At 64.6% G+C, this 13,770-nt stretch overlaps 2 protein-coding genes across 3 annotated transcripts; one reads left to right on the top strand and one right to left on the bottom strand.

Moving 5' to 3' along the window:
• The first annotated feature begins 31 nt into the window (after positions 1-31).
• On the top strand, positions 32-6,036 carry SRPX2 (sushi repeat containing protein X-linked 2). The gene is made up of 10 exons (XM_015626112.3): positions 32-1,008; positions 2,756-2,839; positions 2,926-3,117; positions 3,401-3,577; positions 3,893-4,019; positions 4,113-4,234; positions 4,341-4,520; positions 4,650-4,783; positions 4,851-4,972; positions 5,264-6,036. Exons 1-10 carry the CDS (start codon positions 939-941, stop codon positions 5,442-5,444), a joined length of 1,389 nt encoding a protein of 462 aa, XP_015481598.1. The 5' UTR covers positions 32-938; the 3' UTR covers positions 5,445-6,036.
• A 436-nt stretch (positions 6,037-6,472) lies between these two features.
• SYTL4 (synaptotagmin like 4) lies at positions 6,473-13,120 on the bottom strand. 2 transcript variants are annotated; one of them, XM_015625940.2, is made up of 17 exons: positions 13,051-13,120; positions 12,220-12,367; positions 11,884-12,099; positions 11,264-11,373; positions 11,000-11,114; positions 10,732-10,839; positions 10,363-10,477; positions 10,171-10,255; positions 9,894-9,997; positions 9,698-9,784; positions 9,199-9,377; positions 8,910-9,012; positions 7,931-8,092; positions 7,399-7,504; positions 7,184-7,283; positions 6,761-6,969; positions 6,473-6,654 (listed from the first exon to the last, which is right to left on the bottom strand). In XM_015625940.2, the coding sequence occupies exons 2-17, from the start codon at positions 12,327-12,329 to the stop codon at positions 6,512-6,514; spliced, it is 2,052 nt and encodes a 683-aa protein (XP_015481426.1). In that variant the 5' UTR covers positions 12,330-12,367; positions 13,051-13,120; the 3' UTR covers positions 6,473-6,511. The 2 variants fall into 2 exon arrangements, with proteins under 2 accessions (XP_015481426.1, XP_015481429.1); XM_015625943.3 differs by lacking the exon at positions 13,051-13,120 and having other exon boundaries at positions 12,220-12,488.
• Between the last annotated feature and the right edge of the window lie 650 nt (positions 13,121-13,770).

The following is a 13,770-nucleotide window of genomic DNA, read 5'->3' as shown; positions in this document are numbered from 1 at the left end:
GGGCTGTCCTGAACCTCCCGGGGGTGTCCTGAGCCCTCCCGGGGGTGTCCCCGGGCTGCTGCGGGCTCCCCACACTCGGAGCGGGGCCTCCCGCCTGCCCTCTCCTGCCCAGGACAGAGTGTTATTAATTAGCGCATTCACCAGCCTGGCCGCCACATAATTAACCCTTTGAGACAGCAGCACGTCCCCCCTCCGCACACCCCACTCGAGCGCTCCTACCTGTCCGTGCCCGGCTCACCCCCGCTCTCCCTTGCCCTCGTGGCCCCGTGCTCCGGAGCCCAAGTCCCCGCTGGTTCCAGCTCCTGTCCTGCCTCCCGCCCGACCCCGCGGGCTCCTCACGAGGGCTCTGCGGTCCCTCTGCCTCTCGGGGGCCGAGCTTCGGCAGGGAACAGACCCCAGCTGCAAGCGCCTGCCTCCGGAGCGGCTCCGGAGCCTTCCGTCTGCAGGGGTCTCTCCCTCCCTCCTGGCAGGAGGCTGGAAAGGGGACCTGGCTCCTGCGCTTTTGTGCTCGTCCCTGCCGGCCCCCCGTTCCCGGAGCCCGTCAGGGCTGGCACAGGCTCGGCTTGGCTCTCTCCTGTGTCTAAACAGGCTCCTGGCTCTTCTTCTCGCAGGAGAAATCCTCTTACAACCTTTTAAAGCCCCGGAGAAGCAGGAGGCGCGTTGGAAAACGGGCGATCCTGGGATTTATTATTTTTTACAATCTCATCATTTTGGGCCTGACTCACGGCTTTTGAATGTTTGGGATGGGCAGCCAAGGGGGAAAGTAAGTTTGCTCAGCACAAGCAGAGCGGCCAGGCAGGAGGGACAGACATCTGTGCAGTGACAAGGCGACAGGGGGGGCCGTCATCCTGCCTCCAGCTCCTCTCCATCCTCGCCAGGGCTCGCGGCTGCTCCCGGCCCCAGCCCGGCAGGCGAGCTGCCCACCGCAGCCCCCCAGGATGGCACAGGAGGCAGCCCCCGTCCTGCTGGTTGTCCTTGCCAGGCTGGTGTCATCCACGTGGCACGAAGGTGAGTGCGGGATGTGCGGGGTGTGCGGGGTGTGCGGGGTGTGCGGGGTGTGCGGGGTGTGCGGGGTGTGCGGGGTGTGCGGGGCTCCGGGGGCTGCAGCTCTGCCGTTCTGCTCCTCCCGAGGAACCTGGTGGGGAGGGATGGAGCGTGCCCGGGTACAGCCGTGCCGGGAGAGCATCTGTGCCTGAGGTGGGGGTGAGCTGTGGGCACAGGGAGCGATGGAGGGGATGCTGGCAGGCATCCATGGAGCAGCAGAAAAGCAGCCTCTCTTCCTCCCTGCCCCGCCTGCGGGAGCGCCGGTTCGGGCTGACTCCTGGCCCCCACGGGGACCGTCGGCCCGCAGATGTTTGCTGGACGGAGCACACAGCCCCAGCCGCTGGTCACAGGCCTTGTTTGGGGCTTGGAAGTTCCCCTGCTTCCATCCCCTCCCCTGGCGGTGCTGCCAGCACGCCTGGGGATGCTCCTGCCCAGCGCAGCCGGGGCTGAGCTGGCCCCAGGTGAGAAGGAAAAGGCAGCAGTTGCAGTAGAAGGAAACATCACCATTAAATGGCACATCTGCTTGCGGGGACACGGTGCGCTCTGTCCCCAGGGATCCGGCGGCAGTCTTGGCAGCCCCCCCGGGAAACAGCTTTGTTCTCCCGGTCACGGACGCATCCCCACTGCCGCCCCCATGGGGACCGTCCCTGCTCCTCTGCTCCCCGGGGATCCCCGGCAGCGTGAAAAGGCAGCAGGACAACCGCATTGTGAAAATGACTTGTGGGAAGCGGCGGGGAGCCGCTCCGTAGTAAAGTTCATTTTGGAAAAAGATTCGTAATGGAGTTTCCTCCCCGTGACGGCGGGGCTCCTGCTCGGACTGGCCCCGGCGGATATCCCCCTCCCAAAACCCAGAGCAGAGACAAGGGGAGACTGGGTGCAGCCACGGCGGGGCTGCGGCCTTTGCTGGGGTCCCCCCGAGGCCGAGCATCCCCGGCACGCCGGAGGGGAGCGCGGGGGGGGTGGGCTGGCGGCGAGGAGGGGGCAGCGCTGGCGGGGGCAGCGGAAACGCGGCGGAAACGTGAGCTCAGTGCTGGGGAATGCCGCGGCCGGCCGAGGCGCCGAGGGGACACGGGGAATGACGCCGGGCCTCTCCCCCTGCACGGCTCCCTCCCCACCGGAGAGTACCTGGCCCATGAAGGCCCGCGAGGATGGCGCAGGCTGTGCTCACCCCATTGCGGGGCCCCGCTGCGCAGCACGGGTGGCGAGGGGCCAGCATCTCCGGGCAAGCCCCTTCAGCATCTTCATCCTTCCCTGGAGCACGGGCCAGGGGCTGCACCCCCAGCACCCCCGGCCGGGCAGCTGGGCATCCCTTGCCTTGGTGAGGGCATGGGCAGGAAAGGGCAGGAAAGGACAGGAAAGGGCAGGAAAGGGCAGCTCTCCTCCTTCCCTTGGGATGCCCCGTGGCAGTGGCGCTGCCATGGGAGCGGGTGGAAGGACTTCCCGGCAGCACGGAGCTGGGGGTCAGTGCCAGCCCACTCGGTGCCAGCTCCCGTTTCCTGCCACAGCCCCGGCTGCTGCTGCCGCTGTTTAGTCTGCGGCTGGAGCCAGCGCACATCGTTGTCCCTGGGGACCGCGCTCTGCCCGCTTTAACCCTTGCCCGCAGCCCCAAGGACAGGCTCTGCCCGGGGCTGGCACTGCTTGCTGGGAGCTGCGGGGCGTTTTGCAGCCATGAGCTACCCTGCAGCCTGCTCGTCTCTTCCTTCCTCCCCAGGGTCTGGCTACTACCTGGAGAGCCGCACCAACGAGGTGTACGCAGAAGAAGCCGCCCCTGAGCCTGCCCTGGATTACCGTCGGGGTAACGGCGCCCAACCCGTCCTTTGGGTCCTCACGGGGAAACCGAGGCACGGCAGATTCCTCCCTCACCTCCCTGCTCTCCCGCAGTGCCCCAGTGGTGCGCCACGCTCATCATCCACCGCGGAGAGGCCTCTTGCTACTCGCCCCGGGGCAGCTCGTACCGCAGCAGCCTGGGGACCCGCTGCGAGCTGAGCTGTGCCCGCGGCTACCGCCTGCAGGGGCCGAGCACCGTGCAGTGCCTGCCCAGCCGCCACTGGTCCGGGATGCCGTACTGCCGGCGTGAGTGAGCCCCTGCCCCACAGCCAGCCCCACAGCCAGCCCCACAGCCAGCCAGCCCCACAGCCAGCCAGCCCCACATCCAGCCCCACAGCCAGTCCCACAGCCAGCCAGCCCCACAGCCAGCCATCCACACAGCCAGCCATCCCCACATCCAGCCATCCCCACAGCCAGCCCCACAGCCAGCCAGCCCCACAGCCAGCCCCACAGCCAGCCAGCCCCGGCGGCTGTGCCCACTCCCAGGGCCGCAGCCGCTTCCCTCCCCTGTTCGCTCTCTCCATCCCAGAAATCCGGTGCCACGTGCTGCCTGCGGTGCTGCGGGGCTCCTACGTGTGCTCGGCGGGCGTGCAGATGGATTCCCGATGTGACTACACCTGCCTGCCCGGCTACCAGCTGGAGGGGGACCGGAGCCGCGTCTGCATGGAGGATGGCCGCTGGAGCGGGAGCGAGCCAGTCTGTGTAGGTAAATTCTCACCCCACGCTGCTGGGGCACGCAGGGGCCCGTCATCCACAACTGGGGTGTCTGCAGGTGTCACCCCACATCCAACCCGGACATTTCCTGCGCCTCCCTCCCTTGGCAGCCTGTCCCTGCTGCTCCCCGCAGTGCCATTAGCCCTGGAGCACAGGCACCAGCCCAGGCATGGGGCACTCAGCGCCGGCTTTACAGCATGTCCGGGGGGCTCCGGGGTCCCCGGGGTCGTTCAGCACCGGGTCTCGCTCTCACAGCTCAGCCAAGGCATCCACAGGTTCCGTCAATCCCTCTCCTCCCTCCGGACAGATCTGGAGCCTCCCAAGATCCGCTGTCCAGACTCCCGGGAGCGCATAGCAGAGCCGGGCAAGCTGACTGCCACCGTCTACTGGGACCCTCCCCGCGTCAGGGACTCTGCTGACGGTGTCATCAAGAGGTGAGGGCAGAGCAGGCCCTGCCAGCCAGGGCTGGAGGCCGTGCCGGTGGCCCTGCCCGGGATGCTGATGGAGAATGCCGTCTGTCGGGTCAGGGTGATGCTGCGGGGCCCGGAGCCCGGCTCCGAATTCCCAGAGGGAGAGCATGTGATCCGCTACACCGCCCACGACCAGGCTTACAACCGAGCCAGCTGCAAGTTCAGCATCCGCGTCCAGGGTGAGCGGGCTCCCGTGGGGCCGCTCGCTGCTGCCCGCAGCTCCACAGCCACGGCCGGGGCTGTGCTCCAGCACCCCCAGCCCTCAGCCGGCTCCCCTCTCTGCAGTGAGGCGCTGCCCCGTCCTGAAGCCGCCGCAGAACGGGTACATCTCCTGCACCTCCGACGGCAACAACTACGGTGCCACCTGCGAGTACCTGTGCGATGGGGGCTACGAGCGCCAGGGCACCTCCCTGCGGGTGTGCCAGTCCACCCAGCAGTGGACGGGCTCCCAGCCCCTGTGTGCTCGTAAGTGCTGCGGACAGGGCAGGGCTTGCCCGTGGCCGTGCCCAGAGCTCTGGGGGACGCTGCCTGATGGGTCAAAGGGGTGACGGGGGGCACGATGGCACCTCCCCACACGCCTGTGTCTTGCCCCAGCCATGCAGATCAACACAGATGTGAGCTCGGCCGCCAGCCTGCTGGATCAGTTCCACGAGAAACGCCGACTCTTTGTCATCTCGGCCCCGGACCCCTCTAACCGCTACTACAAGATGCAGATCTCCATGCTGCAGGTGAGGAGACCTTCCTTCTGCCCCCTCCTCACCTCCAGCACCCCCTCACTGTCCCTCCCGTCCGCAGCAAGCTGCCTGTGGCCTGGACCTGCGCCACATCACCACCGTGGAGCTGCTGGGGCAGCCCCCGCACGAGGTGGGACGGATCCGGGAGCACCGGCTGTCCCTTGGCATCATCGAGGAGCTCAGGTAGTGGAGATGGGGCTGTCCTGCAGAGCCGGGCAGCTATGCCAGGGGACAGGGAATGGGAATGACTCTGGGAATGGCAAAGCATGAGGTTGCAGCTGGGTTGATGAGGAGCCCCTTTCTGCTGCACCGGAGGGGCTGGTGCAATGGGGGAGCCCCCTGCAAGTGTCACCAGAGCTTCCCAGAGCCCGCAGCCCCAGGAAGAGGTGGGAGCCCCTATTCCAGGAGGATCTGAGCATGTTGCAAGAGGTGGGCAAGCTCAGCCCTCAGAGCGAGCCCCCCTTGCACCTGCAGGCGCTTCCTGCACCTCACACGCTCCCATTTCAACGCGGTGCTGCTGGACAAGGCGGGCACCGACCGCGAGCGCTACATCTCCCCGGTCAGCCCCGACGAGCTCTTCGTCTTCATCGACACCTACCTGCTGAGCGAGCGTGAGGCGGCCAGGCGGGCACAGAGCGGGGACCCCTGCGAGTGAGCCAGCCCCGGGAGACCCCCGCCCTGCCCCGCGGGGATGGACCTTTCCTTTCTGCTTTTCTAGTCGCCACCGTAGAGGAGGAGCAGGGGGCCAAGGAGCTCCGGGGCAGGGGAGCCCCTCTCTGGCCGTTGTGGCACACAGAGGTGAGCCAGGACCGTGTGCCAGCGGTGTCCCTCTGCCCAGCAGCCAGGAGCTGTTTCCAGCTGGGGATGGTTCAGGACCCTGGCTGGAGACACTGGAGTGTCCCTGCTCAGATCCCAGGGCAGGGGGAGACGGGGAGCCAGGGGAGAGTGGCAGGGCAGGGAGGACAGGCCGGCCAGCAGTGTGACAGCCTCTAACACAGCAGCTTCAGCCTCCCCACGGCTCACCCTGGGCACAACCTGGACCCGATGCCTCCCACTCTGAAATCCGTAATTAAAAAGCAAATGGTCCCATGCTCAGCAGAGCCCACAGCAGCCAGCCAGCATCCAGTCCCCCCTCCAGTGTCCCCTGCCACTCCCTCCCTCTCCCACCACCCACGGGGAACCCTTTCTAGGAGCTGCTTTGGCAGTAGAATATTAACTTGAAATAAATAAATTTGTATAAAAAGTCAGTGCTAGCACATGTGTCACTGAGAGGCCTGGGAAACAAATGTTTCCTGGAGACCACAATCCCCAGCCCTCCCAGGCTGACCCCACACAGTTCCATCCATCCAGTGCCACAGCTGGGGCTGGGCTGGGTATGGGGCAGAGGGTGGAAAGGAGAGAGCAGACCATGGAACAGGGTGGTTGGAAAAAGAATGGGAAGAAATAAAAACACAATGACATTTCAAAGCATTTTGCCTGGGGTAGAAGAAGGGAGGGTCCACAGGGACTCCAGTTCAGCCTGAAATTTGGTACAAGGCTTATGACAAGAGAAAAACCCTTTTAATGAAGATAAACCAAGAAGACTTTCTGCCCAAGCCTGTTTAGAGAAGGTCATGTTTATTAAAGTGTAAGTAAAAAGAAAACACGGTGCGTATTTGGCAGCCTTGCCAGGCTGTGCACAAGTGTGGCTCCCAACAGCGGTGCCAGTGCTGGTGCCACAGCCTACAGCCTCAGCTTGGCCATGGTGGAGCGGAGCTGGAGCGTCCCCTCCGCCCAGGAGCCCGGGTACTGGCACATCTTCTGCCACAGGTTCAGCTCCTCGCCCGTGGAGTCCATCCAGTCCACAGCCTGCCCGTTGCTCATACCTGGGGAAAAGGATGGGATCAGTCACGGCTGGAGCAGCCTCCTGCCCGCAGCACAGCAGCCCCAGCGAGGCTGCTGCTGCTGCCCAGAGCTCGGTGGGCTCCTCACCATTGCCCACCCCCAGACGGACACCCCCGAGGAAATCATTGCTGGACAGCGGCTCCCGGTCCCAGACCGTCAGCTCCAGGCAGATGTGCTGCAGGTCCTCGGGGTTCACACCGTTGTAGACAAAGGTGTGGTTGTAATGAGGGTTCAGGGTCTTCTTCACCACAGGCGTCTTCCTCTTGGAGGCTTTGTTTTTGTGTGGCAGGAGGTAGCTGGGAGAAGCAGCCCCTTGGGTTAGCAGCATGTGGGCACCAGCTCGGGGGGCTGGGGCACCTCAGCACCCAGGACCTGGCCTGGAGCCCCCCTTCCTGCCTTTCCTGGCACAGCACAGGGACAGGGACCATGACACCCTGCAAGGGTTCCTTCTCCAGGTCCCCCAGCAGGACCAGGGAGGACAGTGCCCCCTGCCCCAGGACCCTCACTCACCCCTTAACAAAGCTGTCTGAGGTCCCCCCTGACTTGGCTGCTGTGAGGTTCTTGGCTTCCTTGATCCAGACCTGGAGCTCACCACCTTCCCCTGTTTTGCCTAGGAAAAACCCAGCACAGTAGAAATCAATTTAATTTTTACCACTGCAAACTGTAGCTCCTGCAGGGCTGCAGGGCTGCAGGCTGCACACTGATCCTGGAGCTCCAGCACCTACCTTTCCTGCCATTCCCAGCCCCAGGATGCTTGGCAGATGGGATGTACTTCATGGAGACAACCAGCTCCCCCTTGTACTGGTGAAGACCAGCAGCATCTGCCCCAGCCTGCACAGAGGTGAGAATTACCAAGCACTGCAGAGAAGCCATGGCACACACAGTCACAGCCTAGTGTGCAGCACCTCCTCAGGCTGGGACAAAGGACTTGGCTTCTTCTACATGTGGCTGAGCTGGCACAAGTGCCTGCAAACTCTCCCCAGCATGACCAGTGGTGCCCAGCTCCTTTGGGATCTCATTTTGACCTAACCACCTGACAAGGAGGAGGGAAGGAGGAGGGAAGCTAGGTTCAAGGTAGAAGATCTGCCTGACCTTTTTTACTGCAACAGCACTGCTGTCTGCATCTGGGGTTTTCATATCTCCAAACATTGGCACAAGCCTTTTTGAGCAATGCTGAGGTCTCCACACCCCTCTGCCCACTGAGGGCTATACCCCCAACAGGACCAGGCAAGGGAGGCTGCAGGGGCAGGGGCACACCTTGCCATGCAGGGGCAGGAACTCCTCCAGGTGGCTCTCGAAGTTCCAGGCATCCAGTGGGACCTCCACCTCCCCCAGGAAGGTGTTGCGGCCAAAGCGATCGTGGTGCCACACCGAGAACTGCAGCGTCCTCGCGAGCAGGAGGGACTTGCTAATCTCATACTGGGGAGACAGAGGAAAACCACTGGTGAGCAGGCAGCACAGGACAAATGGCAAATTCCATCAGCTACAGCTCACGAGCACGAGAGGAGACAGGCTGGAGAAGCAATGGATGTGCACAGGAGCTCCTCTTTCTTTCCACGCCTGCTGAAAGCTCAGAGTCCCAGGGCAGAGTGCAGGAGCCTGTGCTCTCCCAGCAGATGGATGGTCCTCAGAGCCAGGACTCATCCAGCCATCCCACCACAAGCAGAGCTCTGCCAGCCCAGTGAGCCTCGGGTGGTCAGAGCCCAAGACCTCAGCAAACCTGGCTGTGGGAGCCTAAAAACCAAACCACAGCTCTTACTTCCTCCTGCACAAGAGTGCCTGGCCTCAGGTGCTCTGCCAGGCTCAGGGACAGAGCCAGCCAGCAGGGATGGTGAAGGGCAGTGCCAAGTTGTTCTGTCCTGGGGCCCAGAACTGTCTTATCTCTGCCCCTGTGGTGTGCTGCCCTCCCTCCTGCCACTGTGACCTGCCTCCAGGGGCCAGGAAGCCTGAAGAATGAAACATCCAGGGTAAGCAGGATGCCTTTGCTCTGGGGAGTGGCCACAGGAACCAGGGACACGTCCTGTGACACGGTCACATCTGCAGCTGTGCCTCCAGCCCACTGTGGCACTGGGGCTTGGCAGCACGGCCACAGCAGAGCTGGGAGTGCAGGGATTTCAGGCTGCAGTCTCTGGACACGGGTCCTCTGCAAAGACCCCTCTGCAGCATTAGGAGCTCACCCCTCCCCTTGCTTGTTCCAGCAGCAGCCCCTGAGTAGCTGCAGCCCATCCCCACTCACCTTCAGCAGCTCGTTGTACAGGGGATTGATGGTATTGCGTTTGATGGTCGTCTTGCGCTTCCCTTGCCGGGATTTGTCGGGCAGGAGATAGGTCTTCACATACCTGAAGGGAGAACAGGCAGCACTTCAACAGGGCCCCCCCACAATCAATCCTCCGAGCTCCTCAGGGCAACCCCAGACCTTCTGCCTCAGCAGGACCCTCCCACTTACAGCTCCCATCTCTGGTGGGACCCCACAACCCGGCTGGGCACCACCAGTGGTGCCAGCAGCTCTCTCCCCCTGCTCTCACGGGTTGGAGCGCTTCCTGCCCTCGTCGCCGTAGGCCAGCTGGCGACACTCCTTCACGTGAATGAACAAGGTCTGTGTCTTCTGCTCGTAGCTCAGGGAGAAGGAGATGCCCCCGGTGACAGCCACGCTGCCGAAGTCGCCGGCCTCACTGTAAATGCTGACCATGCTCCCCAGTGTGCTCTGGAAGAAGTGGCAGGGCTGAGCTGGCACAAGATCACCTGAGAGCCCCTCTTCAGCAAGGTTATTCCCTGCACAGCCCCACCTGCCTCCCCGTGGCTGGGGATGGCCACAAGTACCTCCCACCCACCCACAGCTGCCTGGAAGAGAGATGAGTCTTTGCATTTTGATTCCCTTCTAGGGGAAGAAGCCCCCCCACACAAGGCTCTTGCCCCTTCCCTCCAGGAGCTGCCTGCCCTGCCTCCCTCCCCCCAGCCCTTTGGCAGTGCCTTTCTCCATCACTTCTCCCTGCAGTGGAGCGGAGCACAGCCACAGGAACTCACCGAGGAGGTGCCGCTGCGCATGCTGCCCCGGGCCACCCGCTGCCGGTGGATCTCCACCAGGTTATCGATGTCCTCCTCCTCCTCCTCCTGAAGGAGAGGGACAAGCCGCCTGTGTGGGGAGTGCTCAGGCACAGCCAAGCCAGCCACTCGGCTCCTCCACCCAGCAGCCATCTCTGTGGCACCCTGAGGGTCTCACCAGCTCCGTGTTGAGGCCAGGGACTGACTTGCTCCTGTCCCCCAAAGAGCCACCTTCCCCCACAAGGTCCTCGGGGCGCAGGTCGATCACGGACTTGGTGTAGTCTGCACGAGAGGTGGTGAGGAGGAGGCAGTGGCATGAGCAGGATTAGCAGAGCCCTGCTGCTCCCTCACACAAGGGGCTCCCCCAGCCTCTCCCATCTGCACTGAAAGCCCCTCACAGCCCAGGGAGCAGGGGCTGCCCACCCCAGCCGTGTCAGCACCCGCACATCTCTCACCCGCAGGCCTCACCACCCGCCGGGGGTTCTTCTTGAATAAGGTTTCATGCTCGCAGGTGCTGCTGCGGGTCCCCACGGTGGCATCCTGGGGAGGAAGAGTCCCTTCAGAGCAGGGCAGGGCTAGGAGCCCTGTGGGGTGCCCAGCCCCACGCCCCAGGACAGGGCTGAGCCTGCTGGAGCAGCGTCACGCACCCGTCCGTCAGAGAACGCGTTTTTGGAGCGGAGAGGGAGCGTCAGGCTGGAGGAAGCAGGTCCTGCTGGCACAACAACCTGTTTTCCAGGGACAGCTCTCTCCGGGGAGTTCCTCCTGTGGCAGACACAGAAAGGTCTGTCCCAGGCCACAGACAGAGCAAGTGCTGGCCAGAAGTGCCATTTGAGCTGCCCGTAGCAGCCTGGGCACAGAGGACCTTCCTGCCCAGGGACAGGCTTCAGCCCAGCCAGAGGAGCCAGCTTCCCCTTGCTAGACTGAGAAAAAACACATTTCAGATGAAGTGTGAAATGTGTTTTTCCTCCTCTGCCAGCCAGTCTTGCCAAGGACAACCCACCTCAGGATCCTCTCACCTGCCCCCCACATCAGCAGGACTAGGTCTGTAGCTGTCCAGGCTCATGTTTTCCATGGACTCTGTGTCGCTTTTACCATCCCGAGGGTCTGAGGCATCTGGAAACAAACTGCAGACAAGAAAACCACAGGTATGTCCTGTTTGGCGAGGAGGCCGGTCTGAGAGAGCTTCTGCACCACCGATGATCCGCGTGGGGCAGCAGATTCCTCTCAAACCCACAGCAGATGGGAGCTGGTGCCTGGAGCATGGGGGACAGCAGGAAATCTTACCTGGACCCCTCCCGGGGTGCAGGGGGGCTCGGCTGCCGGACTGCAGAGGAGCTTTTAGGCTCGCTGAGCTGGGCTTTCTGGAGGAGGGTTTGTCCCACAGTCTCTCTTTTGCTGGCTGGAAGGAGAGAGGCATCAGGAGGAACTCATTGCCTGGAGCAGGAGCTGTTCCCATCCAGCTCCACGCTGGGCAGGGGTGCACTGGGGAAAGCTGGAGCATCCCAGATGGCTGGGCTGTGGGACACAGCATTGCTGTGGCACCCCTACCTGCCGGCCTGTGCCGCAGGGACAGCCGCACCATGTCACTGCCCAGGTGGTTGGCGAAGCGGTTCACCCTCTGGTCGTAGAACCAGTCACCCGTCGTCTTCTTCAGCTCCCTGCAGGGCAGGGGGTGGTGGGGGCAGTCAGGGGCAGCAGGGGCTGTTTGCAGTGCCCCAACCCACCCTCGGTGCTGCCACAACCCAAGGACACAGGTACAATGGGCAAAATCAGCAGGTGACAGGGCAGAGACAATTCACTGGGCAGCTGGCAGGCTCAGCTACATCCTCAGCAAACACGGGAACAAGCCAAGTTTCGTAAGAAGGGGAAGGCCAAAAGGGAGGAAACCTGGGATGCCTGAAACACAGTGCAAGGGGCACAGGGGGATGCTGCAGTCAAGTCAGGGGGGTGAAGGAGCAGGGTGGACATGAAGGAGACTCAGGAGTGGGATATGACCCATTTCTCCATCACCCAAACATGGGAACCCTCTCCAGGAGTGACATCAGAGCAAGCTGCCTGGCACTGGCTAGGAAAGGCTGGCCGTGGGGCATCGAACTGAGGCAGCTGAGAAGAGGAAGGGGACAGGAGACATGCACAGAATGTGCCCGCCACTTGTCCCGGCTACTCACGCCTCCTTGGTGCAGACTTTGCAGCGCCAGGAGCCGCTGGGGCTGCAGGAGCGGCAGTCCCGACACACCAAGTGGTTGCAGCCCCGGCAAGTGTTGGCCTTGGGGCTGACTCGGCCCAGGCTCTGCTGGCAGCGGGCGCAGGTCCGCTCGCTGTAGCGCTGGCTGCCCCGCTTGGCTCCCTTGCGCCGGATCTCCAGCAGCTCATTCTTGAGGCGCCTGCTCAGAGCCGACACCAGGAGCTGTCACAGGCGCCCCGGGACCCCGGGTACAGCCACACTGTCCCGCACCCACCCGCTTCAGAGCAAAGCGGGGAGCCAGCTCCTGCCGCGTTCGCACCTGATCCTCCTCTCCTCGGCTTTGCGGAGCTCCTCGTCGCGCTGCAGGACCTGCAGGATCAAATCTCTCTCCGCGTCCGACAGGAAGGACAGATCCACAGCCTCCGACATCGCTCCGCCCGGGCCGGCTGGCCCTCCCCGGATTCCAGCTAGGGACGTGCCAGCTGCTGAGCCCGGCTCTCGCCCCGCCAGATGCCCCGTGCCCGTTCCCGGGGCTGCCCGGGATGGCGGCAGCCGGGACAGCGGCCCGCCCGCCGTCTGCAGCGCCCTGCCCCGGGCTGGGCTCGGGCCGCCTGCCAGCCCCGCCGCCCCGGTGACCTCAGCCGGCTCCGTGGGACCGGGCTGACGCGCAGCACCCGCGGGCAGCCCCGGCAGGAAGGAGCCGCCCCGGGCTGCCCCTCCCACGAACGCACCGGGGCTCGGAGCTGCCCGAGCCCAAGGATCCGCCGGGAGCGGACCCGCGGCAGGGACAGGAGCCGGCTCGCAGCACCGGGACCCGGGCGGCCGCTCCAGCCTGGATGGAGCCGGAGCGCCTGCTCGGGGGCTGCAGCCGCTCCCCGCTCCTGCCCGTCCCGCAGCCGCGCTCCGGCGTCCCTCGGCTCCTCTCTATTGGGAAAAGGGGGGCCGGGACCTGTGGCACTGCGGGGCTGAGAACTGCCCCCGCCCCGGGACACCGCGGCTCGATCCCCGGACCACGGAGCGACCACAGAGGGACCCCTGACTCCCCCCGCGTCCCCACCAGCCAAGGGATCCCCGTCCTCCCCCGTCCGCAGAGGAACCCTCGGTACCCCCGCCAGCGGAGCGCCGCCCGGTCCCACGATCCGGCCGGTACCTGCAGCGGCTCCGGCCGGTGCTCCCGGCAGCGGGAGGGGAGCGAGGGGAGCGAGGGCGGTGCTGGTGCCTTAAAGGAGCCGCGCCGGGCGCACCTGCGGCATGGACAGGGCGGCCCGTGCGGGAGGCGGTGCCCGCAGCCTCCAGCCCCTTCCCCCGCCCCATCGCCCCCGGCTCCGCGGCCGCTGCACCCCGCGGGGCCCGGTGCCACACGGCCCTGACGGGCGGGCAGCTTCTCCCGAAGAGCACGGAGCGCACCGACACCCGACCCGCGGGGGACCCCCCGCATCCCCAGGGCCGTGCTGTCCTCCCGCCGCCGGGCTCCAGCCGCTGCCCTTGGCCTTCGTAGCGGAGATACAGTCCCCGCCGGGCGGCTTGCCCCCCCGCAGCACAGGGAGCCCCGAGCACACGCGGCAGGACGAGGCGTGGGGCTCCACCCGTGGGGAGCTGGTTTCTCGCCACGCAGGACGCCTGGGTGCAGCCCCAAGGCAAACGAGAGGACGCGGCTCTGCCCACACTTTCGGCCGCACCCCAGGGACGGGAGAGCCAGAGGCGCCCAGCCCTGTGGGAAGCGATGGGACACTGACACAGTGGAAAAAACCACACAGACATCAAAGGGCCAGCGGGAGCTTCTTCATGGGGCAGGGGAATACACAATAAATACGTAGAGGGCTTTGGGCTTGCAGGCAATGCCACAGAGGCTTTGCTCCCTGAGCTCCTC

This window comes from Parus major, chromosome 4A (assembly GCF_001522545.3).
Source record: "Parus major isolate Abel chromosome 4A, Parus_major1.1, whole genome shotgun sequence".
In the NCBI taxonomy this organism is placed as follows: domain Eukaryota; kingdom Metazoa; phylum Chordata; class Aves; order Passeriformes; family Paridae; genus Parus; species Parus major.
The sequence above is the reverse complement of the archived record's forward strand: the minus strand, read 5'-3'. Positions and strand labels throughout refer to the sequence as shown.

What these genes read in the sequence shown, in the direction of transcription:
- SRPX2 (XM_015626112.3), top strand. Translation starts at nt 939, where the DNA reads ATGGCACAGGAGGCAGCCCCCGTCCTGCTGGTTGTCCTTGCCAGGCTG. An exon ending in GTCATCCACGTGGCACGAAG is followed by an intron (nt 1,009 to 2,755) that starts GTGAGTGCGGGA and finishes CTTCCTCCCCAG; the next exon opens with GGTCTGGCTACTACCTGGAG. An exon ending in GTTCAGCATCCGCGTCCAGG is followed by an intron (nt 4,235 to 4,340) that starts GTGAGCGGGCTC and finishes CCCTCTCTGCAG; the next exon opens with TGAGGCGCTGCCCCGTCCTG.
- SYTL4 (XM_015625940.2), bottom strand. Translation starts at nt 12,329, where the DNA reads ATGTCGGAGGCTGTGGATCTGTCCTTCCTGTCGGACGCGGAGAGAGAT. An exon ending in AAAGTCTGCACCAAGGAGGC is followed by an intron (nt 11,374 to 11,883) that starts GTGAGTAGCCGG and finishes CCTGCCCTGCAG; the next exon opens with GGAGCTGAAGAAGACGACGG. An exon ending in CTGGCCTCAACACGGAGCTG is followed by an intron (nt 9,785 to 9,893) that starts GTGAGACCCTCA and finishes CCTCTCCTTCAG; the next exon opens with GAGGAGGAGGAGGAGGACAT.